Source organism: Anarhichas minor, unplaced genomic scaffold, assembly GCF_050575085.1.
Source record: "Anarhichas minor isolate MPS153535 unplaced genomic scaffold, ASM5057508v1 ptg000042l, whole genome shotgun sequence".
Classification (NCBI taxonomy): domain Eukaryota; kingdom Metazoa; phylum Chordata; class Actinopteri; order Perciformes; family Anarhichadidae; genus Anarhichas; species Anarhichas minor.
The window spans coordinates 9,971,530-9,984,064 of NW_027466488.1; the positions used below are offsets into that span (position 1 = coordinate 9,971,530).

The window sequence follows — 12,535 nt, forward strand, 5'->3', positions numbered from 1 at the left end:
TCAGTCCACAGGAAGTAAAACACACATTTTACATCAAAATACAAAGTGTAGAGCTGAGTGTGCTGCGTAGTGAGTGAGGCAGGAACTTTCCACCAATATGTAAATGACAGACTTTTCATTACAAAACTGTAACAGCCTCCACTCTTTAAAGAAGCTTTCCTCTAGATTTTGGAACCTGTCTTATCCCTCTTATGGGATTTGCTCCCATAAGAGCATTAGTGATGTCGAACACTGATGCTGGCCGATTAGGCTGTTGTGTTGAAAGGGGTTAAAGTCAGAGTTCTGTGCAGGTCAAGTTCTACCAAAGGAAACTTGTTAAATGGACCTGGGTTTGTGCACAGGGGCATGTTGAGACGAGGAGAGGGCCTTTACTGAAGTGTTGTCACAAAGTTGGAGAACATTTGTTTTTTTTTACCATTGTACGCTGTAGCATTCAGATTTCCTTTAATTCTAAATAAAGGTATAATCCTTTAGATTCAACTCTTGTAACTCCAAACCTCCATACTTAAAAAATGGAGTGACAGTTTTGTCAAAACAACCGAAAAACTTGGTAGCAGTAATGTTCTCTCTCAGAGCTGAGGGGAGAAAGACGAGGATGAGGGAGTTAAAAAAGACAATGGCGAATGACAGCCGGAGGGGAGAGACCCAACTCCAGAATAGAAACACAATTATAAAATCAAAAAATCTCTTCCTGTCTCTTTTCCAGGAGACAGCGTCACATTCCCACTGCCTTTAGCTCAGTCTAGTCTGCTTTCTTCTTCATCCACACACACTGTTTCCCAACAGCCGTGCATCACACTTCAGTACGTTTAATGGAGGTGACGTGGTCCTGACACGCTGCATCTTTGTCTGGCTCCAAAACAGAAATATCCTAATGTACAGATACCCACAGGAAAGACACGCATACATACAGACACCCAGTTGGCAGATACCTGTTCACCCATTCCGGCCGCGCCCTCCAGTCCAAACAGATCCGGACCGTTAGCTTAACCGTCCTTCAGGGCTCGCAACACTACAATAAGCTAAGTGTTGCTTTGGCTAACGCAAGTAGCTAGCTAGCTACTGGTTGATAACATCAGGGAAACGTCAATCTGAACAAAAGAAAACTGGACTCTGTTGAAAAGGCCTAACTAAAATATATATTTTTTAGCAATGTGTATAAAAGTAGTTCGCAATTTGCACTTTATATTTTCTTCTCTAATATGCTACTGTAAGAATCTGACAGTTTCACTCGTACAACCATAGCGTACAACAGTGGTAGAGAATTAAAGATACAATTTGGAAATCATTATTGGACCAACACCATGTCAATATGGTTGTTGATAGATTGGGGAGGACGTACTCCGTCGGAGCATCATTTTACGCGTTTTAGCCGACAACATATTAGCATGAAAAAAAAATGAAATACGAGGTTCCCCCAAACACAACTTTCTTGGCTGTCCTGCAGTTGTGGCTGTGGAAGCATTTTAATCAGAATTTAAATATGTTTCCTTTTTTTGTAAATGATACTAAGATTTGGTAATGGTTCATTTCAACCAATTACCCTTTCCTACAATCTGATCTCACTCTCGCCTCACAAAAAAGCAACCTCTGATATAGAGACACATTAGCAAAATGGAGACATGTACTGTACATAGAAACAGACACACAGAGTACTCAGCTACTATCAATGTCCTCTACCTTTACCACTTCACAGGCACGCACACCTCAAAACAGATGGAAATGTGACACATTAGCACTTTCTGCTGCGATAAAAGCAACAACAAATGACAAAAATAAGATCATACAATGTCGGAACACATCCATCAACATTACTAATCATCAGTACGCCTACTGTTGCTTGCTCTGTGGAGATTTATTATCCTCATGTCTGCCCACACACATCATGCAGATTTCTCTCATTAGTGTATGAGGTTTTTGCAGCCTCCCGCTACGTCTCCAGCTCAGGTACACCACACCAACTACAGTACAAGCCTTTAGCATTGCAGCAGGAGAAACGTATATCCTTTCATATTTCCATTCTGGAGATTCAACATCTTAATAGAGCTTTACATATCTACTGAATCTGGGTTTGAGCCTCCTTCTGTGTGGAGTCTGCATGTTCTCCCTGTGTCTGCGTGGATTTTCTGTGATTGCTCCAGTTTCCTCCCACATTACAAGACAGTAAAGACATGCAGGTTAGGAACGGAATGTGAGGGTGAATGATTGTCTGTCTCTTTGTGTCAGCCCTGTGATTGATTGGAAGCCCTGTCCAGGACGTAACCTGCCTCTCGCCCAATGTCGGCTGGGATCGGCTCCAGCTCCAGCGCTGACCCTTTGAAGGTCAAGTGGATACAGCTGATGGATGAAATGGATGAATGCATATGGATACTTTGTGTTTATGGAGGGAACAAGCCTACAATTCTAACAGCCAAACTCACCGCCCCTAGAGGCCCTGTCGCTCCTTACACTGAACCAGACTACTAGACCAAAGTGGTTTTAACTGAACAAGTGAAGGACTAGGCTCTTTTTCATTTGAAGGTAACTGCCAGTACGACACGTGTCTATTTCTCGGGTTGTTATTAGCTCACACGTACAAACTTGTTTCACTGTTGGATCGAGTGGGCGACCACAAAAGAGGGAAAACAACAAGGCCACACTCACACATACAGAAACACACACACTCTCAAATACTGTACAAAAGCAAACCTTCAAATAGAAAAAAGATATAATCTTACAAGCTTACAGCAATTTTGATAGAGATTTTCCATTAACGCAATTATATATTTGAAACTAATTTGCATAATTAATGTAAATGTAGATAAAGTAAATTAGTCGACAATAAGTTGCTCAATTAATTAAGTCAGATTGAATATGTGAGTCAGTTTTTACATAATTACAATGATGCAACAAGAGGAACAGATACACATTTCCTTAAAAACTGGATCCTGTTTCAGCTGTTACTGACCTCGTTATATGGAAGAGGTATTGGTCAGAAGTCGTGGTGGTAGAATGTGTATTAGGAGAGAAAAAAGTGTGCTGCATCTCTAGCTACAGATTCATTTGCATATGATTTTATAAACATCAATTTCTACAAGGCTTTGTTAGTTCACGCCAAGATTTGGCTTAGATAAAACATGTGACTCAGCTTTAAATGAAGTCCTGCTCAGCTGCTGTAAAAAGCCTAAAAAAGGGCTGATCATACTTTTGACTCTCCACTTATGTTTCCTTTTTTTTTTAAATATGATCATGCATTTATCCAAGATCATTTGAAAAGCTAGCTTCCCTGAAAGAGTCCAGCGAGAGCCGCTCCTACAGGACCAGGAGTTTCACTTTTCTGATATCCAATTCAAATTAGTCACTGCCGCAGTGCTCAAAGCAGCTCCGTGCACAGCAAAAAAGAACCAGTAGCAAAGCTTCTGCTGCCTCCAATGAAAGTGTCAAAGAAGATGAGAAGTCCTGCTCCCCTCCCACTCTTTTGCTTTGCATGGAGAGATGCAAAACTTCTGTGATCAGATTGCAAGCATAATTGAATGCAGAGCACATTTTATAGGTGCAATTTAGGTCTTAATCACAATGTAAATTACAAGTGCAAACAAAAAGAGACAGTATCTCCAGCAGCGAGTAACAAAGGTAGCACTGCTTCTAAATCGTGGTAAGCTACACATTACCTAGCTTGAGAAGTGACATAAACATATTTCAAATATCAACATTTTATTTCTGATTTGCTTGGTCATCTGTCCAAGTGATTTTTGATTATCAGGGAACCCACGTCTTACCCTGTCAGCATCAGTTTGAATAGAGTTTAAAAAAGACCTTGACGTTTATGTCTTAATAGCAGTTATATCAGGCAAGACGCAATACTTTTGGACTGGCAGGGCCAATATTTCTCACTCAGTCGTTTTAGCTTTATTTGAAGTCAAGCAAAAATTCTCGGCTTTAGAAGGCAGCGGGTTCACAAAAGGCTATCACACCTGAGGCCTGTGTTCATACAGAAATGATTTGGGCTTGAGCTCAGATTGTCATGGTTGACCATGGACTCCTTGACTTTTTAAGTCCAACAGAGCAGTGGAAGGTTACTTGAAAGTCTCGACTTGAAGTCAAGATTGGGCGGGAGTGGAAAGGTTTATATTCCACTTCGCTCTTGCAGGGCATGTGTGTAATATTTGAAAGAGCTTTGAGGTTACAGTTCTTCCTCTTACATGGCACAAGGGTACTGTGAATGTTGAAACCCGTTATTAATCCATTTATCAGCTGGAGTGCAGGCGGGAGTTTGAGAGTGCTCGGGCGCCGGTGTGCTAGCGGTCGTGTGGTTCTGCACAGGTGTGTATACGTGTGTCAGCGCTGCGTTACCTTGCTGTCCACGATGAAGTTGCGGATGCAGCCGGTGAAGTGTTTGTGCTGAAGCTGAGGGTAGATGTAGGGGATGTCCTCGTTCACACCGCCCAGCTGGAGCACCTGGCTCATGTTCAGGTGTCTAGAACACATATAGAGGCATGCAGAGGCACATCTTACAAACAGTTCAATAAACACATGCCATACCCCTGTCATTTGGGTACACTTGTAGAGATTATTTGTTCACTTTGGGCACACTAACAGTTTGTTAAAAAAAAAAAAAAAAAAGGTAAATTGAAGATCAAAAGGCCCCCTCATCTGGCCCCTTGTAAATATGTGGGCCCCAAATGAAAGCACATTAAAATGACTTTGACACACTCTCATTCGCATCCCCACACAGAGTCACACCTGTCTTTCAAAACATAGTGGCGTGCACTGTTCAGGTACCTGTCGTTATTGGGTGTAACGCCTGTCACTTCACAGGAGGAGTGGTCCTCGGTGGTCAACCAGCTGCCGAGTCCTTCCATTTCCATCACCGCCGCCCCCGAGCAGCGATCCAGGGTGAAGCGCACTTCCTGTGGGGAGCACACAGTCAAGAACATGTTGTATAGAAACCAAATGTATTAATAAAGGCTCCTACTTCTGTGTATTATTGTAATGAGTGTACCTTGTATTGACATCAAGGGCGTTTACCGTCATCTCTTACATTTCTTACAATAGTGCGTATTACTCTGCTGCTGCCTGCTCGGTCTCCTGTTGCAGCACCAACGAAAAACCAGCGTGTTCCAATAATTGGTGTACTTACAAGTAAAGAAGACGGTGCTTATGTGGAAGCCATGACAACCTATTGTCAAAGGATGATATACTATTTATATCAACTGTTCAACTGATGAAATGTTCTTCTTTCAATAAGCTTGTTTAGGCCAGCAGAAAAACGATCAAATTAAAGTTACAGTAAAGAAAGAATCTAATATACATGTTAATCTACCTTTTTCAGACAAATGGTTGATTTTGTTATTCATTGGCATACAGCCCAATTCAGCTCGTACTGGGATCACACTGTCCAGTGCACAGGGTATGTTAATGGCCTGCAAATGGCTTTTATTGGTGTGTGTGTGTGTGTGTGTGGGGGGGGGGGGGGGGGGGGATTTGTTTGCAGCTTTACCTGATAATTCCCAAAAACAAGTGGCACAAAAATGATCACCATTACTCTGGTGGTTAGCAATACGCAGTGCATAAGCATTCAGTTCCGTGTGTAAAAACATTTTTTCTTCACATCTGTGATACAAGCTTTCATATGTGCTGTCACAATACAACCGAGGAGAACATGTCTACGTGTCCCAGGAGCAGAAGTTTGAGTTGCAATATTAAAGTTGGATACTTCAAAGTTATAATCTCAAAAAGACTCTTTAATAAACATATTAGGCCGGGAACGTTTTAGTATTCTTATCCTAAATCCCACTTTATTTCATTACTTGTACTTTCATACATGTAATATATATCACCTGTTCAGGAGTAGGGGCACGTTCACCAGATTTGATCATTAGCATAATCAATGCGACCAAATAAGTCGGCCTGCGTAAGTTTTACTCACAGAAACTTTAACCTCGAGTAAAGAAAAAATAATTAAAAAACTAGAATTACCGCCCCACGGTTGTCTGCCTTCACAAACCAGTCCATGTCCGTCCAGATTGTCATCACAATATAATTGTATCCTCTTAGACATTGGTGTGAGATTGTGTTAATTGGCATAAGAATTCTTGAGCCAAAAACATGTTTCATGAGGTCACAGGGACCTTTGAGCTCCAAATACGAGTCGGTTCATCCTTCAGTTCAGGTGGATGTTCATGACTGGAGAGTTTTACGTCCGGCTTTTGGGAAGTTGAATAGAAAAACGGTTTTAACTGTTAAAAATGGTTTTACATGAAGTTAAATGCTAAAAAAAAAGGCAGTCTCGGGGACAAGACAGTAAAGGGAGATGGAGGAGAGAATATGATGTGCTAGGCGATGCTACACTGTCGGGAACAACTCGGGGTGATCCCCTGGACGGCGACTCGTTTAAAGACCCAGAAACAGCTGTGTGAAACAGCTGCTTGAAACCGGAGTGAGAGAGCTTTCCTATCTACTGAACTGTATAATTCACCATACACGCCTGAATATGCCAACAAAATCATAAAACTGACCTTCCTTGTGGGTGTGGGCATGTTTTTATCTCTTTAGGGCAGGGGTCACCAACCTTTTTTAAACTGAGAGCTACTCCAAGGGTACCGAGTAGTACGAAGGGCTACTTATTTGATACAAACTTCCTGAATAACAAAATTGCACAGATCACCTTAATAATAATAATATATGTGAAGAGACTGTTTGATCACATGTCAGTTAATTATTCCTCACAATAATTATTAAGAATGATTTCCACAACAATGATGGTATAGCTACACATACATATTTAAACATGCAACTTTTATTTCTGTTAATCTGTTTCAACATTTGAAAGTCAGAGGTATCACATCTGATATTTTTGTATCATCACATGATTAAAGCCGGTTACTTTTGCACATAGCGCCTGCTGGTGAATGATGCAGTGGTAGAAATTTTGCGAAGTCTGGGTCACCTTTGCATTGCGCAATGAAGCCTGGATGCCGGCCCGTCTGTTGTCACCGACACCAGATTTTCCAATGGTACCTTTTTCTCAACGAAGAAACTAGTAACGAGTCTCGTCTATAGCCGAGCGGGGGATCCAACCCTCCGAGGCGCACGAGCGTCTTCGGGCGCCCGTGTTCAAACCTCTAGTCTGGGCCTTTTCGGTCGGATTGCGTTGCCTCGCCTCTACCCCCGCCACCCCTGAGTTGTTGCCCCGCGGCCTGTTCCGAGGATTTACGGACCTGACGACGGGGTGCGCTCGCGGCGCGCGTCTGGCACCAACGGGAAGCGCCCGCCATTCAGAACCTGAAAACCTAGTGCGGTGCGGCGGCCTCGTCCTGGCTGTCCGCCGTGCGCCTCCGGGTACCCAACTCTCTTATGACAAGAAATATTGTCATTTTAAAATCTACACTAATGCAAGCATTTTTGATTAAAAAAGAACAGCAACTACAATTTTAGACGGAGCTCCATAATGACTAGTGCTATTTTTAGAACATGTCTTGCGGGCGACTCACGTGGTCCCTGCGGGCGACAGGGTGCCCGCGGTCACCGTGTTGGCTACCTCTGCTTTAGGGTAAAATGACAGAGGCACGTTTGTCGAGGAAAGAGCAGCTAATTTTACACCCGCTGCGCCAGCTGATTGATCATCAATGAGGTTGATGGTGTCACATGCACAGTGATTGTTTGCAGGATTCTACATTAAAGGTACTGTATACACTATGAAATATCATTCAGTTCTTTACTAGGCTCAGGGCTAGCGACTGTTTCAGACAAAAACAAATGCGTTGGTTTCGGTAAATCTGATTCATGGTTCTGTCTTGTATGATGTTAGAAAAAAACAGTGCTCACGGCTAGATTCGTCGCTGCTGAATCATACAGTGAATCTACAGACTGCAGCTCTGTCCGTGCTTGGTAACACGACCAGGTTGGATAAGCTGCTGCTGACTATTCAGGACTCAACTGTTATTAAGAATAATGTCATTGTGGTGCAGAATAATCCCCGTTGTAATAATAAAAAAGAAGTCTCAATGAGTTATTGTATTCATGAAATTCAGAATAAATCTGTTGTTATAAGTCCTGATCCACTCATGCATTTGTCCGGCTGCCCCCATTCTCAATACAGCATAATACAGAGCAAATGCATTCAGTGTTGTCAATGTGAAGCTGAACCTACAGCCAATATTTCCTTTCATGCAAAAGAAATCGAATGACAAAGAACGCTCTGGTAAAGGACACAAATTGCACAGACATTTCAGTGGGATACTGTATTAGAGGCAAGGTAATGTTCCTGATGGCATCGTTAAAATGGTTAGCCTGCACTTAAGGTAGAGCAAGCAGTGTTTCTTTGTTTTTGAAAAGGGGGTTTGGGAACATTTTGGGGAACTTTGAGTCACCAGCTAAATGAAGCAAATTGAAGTGTGACATAAGTTTGATTATTCAGTTTTAGGCTTTAAATGGTGCTGAATATGAAAAGGCTTTTATTTTGGTAGAGTGCTGACAAAACTCAGTCCTGTGCTTTTACTTGAGTGGTACTCATCTACGTTGAGATGGGTGTCCCAGAACGGGTTTCAGCCAGTCCAGGTGCTTTAACCGGATTTCCAGATGACAGATATCCGGGCCAAGACTTCCTCTCACGTGCGATGGCCATCGTTTACGGTCCAATTAGCAACTTGACACGCAAGAATTGAGTTGAGAGACAATGTCTACGGCTAATGTCTATAAACAGATATCTGAATATGAATGTTGAATAAAAGCATGCTCGTAAACAGCATTGTCAGACGATAGCCGGTGGGTTCAGAGATTGCATTTCGGCCAACACGTTCCTCGTCTGTTTACCTGCATGCGACCAAAGCCTGCTCAAACGTGATTGGTCAAAACAACACAGATTACAAACGTAAATGAATACTAAATCTTGTCCCGTTGCCTAAAGATTCTGCATTCACATGAAGACATCTGTTTAAAGAGATTGAGATGTCCTTAGCGCGGAGTGAGACCGTGAGGTTGAAGCTTTCAGGGTGGGTTACAACAAAGCCTCTAAAAATAGCATCACTGACTGCCTGCCTTGATATGTAAGCGAGACGAGAACAATGAGGCAGTGGTTACGTGTGAGTCCTTGGAGGTGAGGAGCTCTAAGCGCCCCTCAGTCAAATGAAGATTCGCCTTAATTTTACTCTAATTGAATTCACTTCCAATGAGCCTGAGCAGAGAATGTCAAAGGAGGGCCATTGCAATAATTTGTCTCCCTCTCACCGCTATTGTCTCCCTTTGTACTTTACGTTGCAGAGACTTCTGCAATACTAAATCACCAACAAACATCATCCCCATTTGGGTGCCTAATAATAGTATCAAATAGGCCTGCATGGGGCTATTTGGAGTCCATGGCATGATATAGTTTCCTCAGCTATAAGGTTACAAGGGATAGAAATGTGATTATGTTAATTGTTCACAACAATGTCAGGAATCACTCATTTATTGGTCCAAATAAGAACATTTGGGGCGATTGTGGCTAAGTGGATAGCAGGGCCGTCTTTCAATCAGAGGGTCTGTGGTTCGAAACCCGGCTCCGACTCCGCTAGTCGCATGTCGATGTGTCCTTGAGCAAGACACTTAACCCCAAAATTGCTCCCGTAGCTGTGCCTACGGTGTAGAAATGTGATAGACTCTGAATTGTAAGTCGCTTTGGATAAAAGCGTCTGCTAAATGACTGTAATGTAACATTTAGTTATAATGTTTGGCACCATCAAACGATCATTACTCCAAAGTTGGGAAGCTCAGCAGCTCAGAGTGCCCTGATCCATGTTTAGCGCGTTCCCTGGCCACTGGTTGTCAGATTTCAGTCAACATTAATATTTGGTCTGACTACCCATATCAACTAAGGCTTACGGTGGTGCTCTTACAAATGTGCAATACAAAATGGCCAAAACTCATTTACATCAATGGTGTGCAAGATATTTCGTGTCACCTGCATAATGTAAAACTTTACTAAAGCGACAACTTGTTTCTTCCACATCACTCATTTTGACCACATTTGAGTTGTTTTCTCTGGGGCTCCAGTTTCCAGTCACATCCAGACAGGATTCGATGATTATGACACATCTTGATGTATCTACACTGTATTCAAAGAAGCATTCAAATTGCGTGCAAAACACCATTTCACATTAAACATGCAGCTGTCGAACCCAGATTATGTCTTGAGTACCTGCGGGCTGCGTGAGTCGGTGTCAAGCTGAGGCCAAAGGTGTGGGTGGATGTTCAGCAAGTGTAAAGTGATAACTGAAGAGTCAACGCGTGTGAAGTTCAGCAACACAACCACAGTGTGTTAACACGTTCAGGCTTGTGTCCTCTCCTTTGAAAGTGATATTTGTGCCTATGCACATATAAGGGCATAAAGAAGAATTTACATGATCACAGCTGAAATGCAATTGAACTATTTTCATTGACAGATAATCACAAACAAAAGAGTTGCTTGAATTTCTTTCCTTGGATAAGTAAGCAGCACATCTTGGCCAATATGGGTGTGAACATAACAAATTAAGCCGTTCATATGAATGACGAATATAAATTGTTAGCCAACATCTATTTAAAATATCTTAATGCAAGACAGCATTTCTTGATTTTAGTGGTGAAATAGAGTGCGTGCGTGCTCTGTCATCTGCCAGTACAGCTCGGCGTGAATATACTTGGAGCTTATTTGCTAAATAGCTCAATAAATGGCGGTTGGTGTTAAATAGGTGAAGCGTCCAACCTTGCTGTTGCTGCGGACATCCAGCCGATGCCACCGTCTGTCTGCCACGTTCACGTTGCCTGGCAACTGTAGCACCACTGTGCCGGAGCCATGGTTGATTTTCAAGGTGGGGGTCCCATCTATTATCTCTGGATGGAGAGAGAGAAAGAGAGAGACAGGGAGGATTGGTGAGGGGTTGAGATTACATTGAAATCATTAGATCTTAGAAATATTGAGCTTTTAGAGCCATTATTGATAGTTGATAGAAATATTTGGTGCTGGTATTCAACTCTCTTAAACAGCATTGAGAACTATTGTGACTCAATGATACATACCAAAGAGTTAAGTAGTGCCATTAGTGACATATTATGGAGTGCACACTGGCAGTGTGTTATAGAACTTGCCAGATATCATCTGTATATTCACTTTAATGAGGATTATTGCACAGAGCTCGCTGTGATGTAGTTTTCCCGTCACATCTAATGGCAGTCAACAAACATCAGACAAAAGTTATTACATTCTATTTTCAGACTTACTCAAATGGCAAATTAAAAGTTAATGAAGTGGTTAAGACTGCTTGTGTGCTCGGCGTCATATGTAAGGGAATTATGGGAACGCATGTCTGCCAAACAGCAGCGGCAATCCATCATCGTGCACGCTGAACTTCAGAAGATCATTCAGACACATAACTCTGATCACTAAGGATCCTGGTGTCTCTCCTTATTCACTATACTTGTTTCACGCCACAGTAGCTTGTATTTAGAGACTACCAGAACAAGGGCTGTACTACTCAATAAGTTATCGACCAAAATAACCCAGTACCAAGTACTAGTATCAATACTTCTCCAGTCAAAAAACTAATTATTTTTGTGCCTGGATGTAGACAAAAATTACTATTTCTGGATTTGCTCGCAGCCAATCAATGCAAGCCTTCTTGGATTCAATGCGACGTGTGATTGGCCTACTTCCTCAGCAGCTACAACCCACACGGCCGGTATTGCCTGCCTGCACACGGCTGTGAACACTAAGATATCTGAGCCGGCGGCTAGCAGCTAGCAGCTAACGGTCATAACAGCACCAACAACGACAACAGTGCTGACAGAGCAAATAGTTTGAACCTTGAAGGGAACCGCACGGTGGGCGTTACGCTTCCGCGAGCAGTCCCACCACTTCGGGTCGGGGGACAGCGTTATCAGTGGTAACCCATGATGGGTATCAAATGAAGTACTCTTTTGGTACTGGTATCATTTTATGCTACTGGTATTGGTCCCGACAACGCACATTTTCTAAACTACACGCAGCCTTATCAGATCTGAGACCCCCAACATTCTTACTTCTCTTTTTAAATCTGTTACTTATTCAGTCTCTCTCTCAAACCAGAGTTGGTGATGTGGAAAGACTAACTAAGATGGTTTTGATGAGTAATTTGTTTCTGTGGAGTCGGAGTGACGTGAGTTTCGATGATCAGCAAGTTAAATATACTGTTGTCTGACTGGAGTCTGGTGGCTTTGAAGAGCGCATATCAATTGTATGTAATAAATTATAATAATTGCCTGAAGTCATTAAATATATATTCACTACAACACGAGTCTGCATCACAATGTAAACAGGGCGAAAACGAATCACTGCCGACCTTTGCCATCACAAAGACAAAAGAAAGATGTTTGTGTTTTTTTTTTTCAGTGGAAAAACAGCTTTGATGTCAATTTCTGGACTTAACAATAAAAATAAAATTAAATAGGGTATCCTCTATTTGTTTGTCCTCTACTGGTCTCCACAGAGTGCTCACATATTCTTCTGGGTCTATTTCATGAAGTCAAAAGGATATGAAGGCAATTCATTATCGCCCATCTG

The 12,535-nt window shown here is 42.2% G+C and overlaps 1 protein-coding gene across 1 annotated transcript in view; it reads right to left on the reverse strand.

The window, feature by feature from the left end:
* Window positions 1-12,535, reverse strand: part of LOC142970061 (neural-cadherin) — a 295,060-nt gene that overhangs the window by 56,778 nt on the left and 225,747 nt on the right. Inside the window, exons 28-30 of the mRNA XM_076110212.1 lie at window positions 10,703-10,830; window positions 4,762-4,889; window positions 4,333-4,456 (exon numbers count right to left, since the gene is read on the reverse strand). Of these exons, the coding sequence (XP_075966327.1) occupies window positions 4,333-4,456; window positions 4,762-4,889; window positions 10,703-10,830 (380 nt within the window). The remainder of the gene's footprint in view (window positions 1-4,332; window positions 4,457-4,761; window positions 4,890-10,702; window positions 10,831-12,535) is intronic.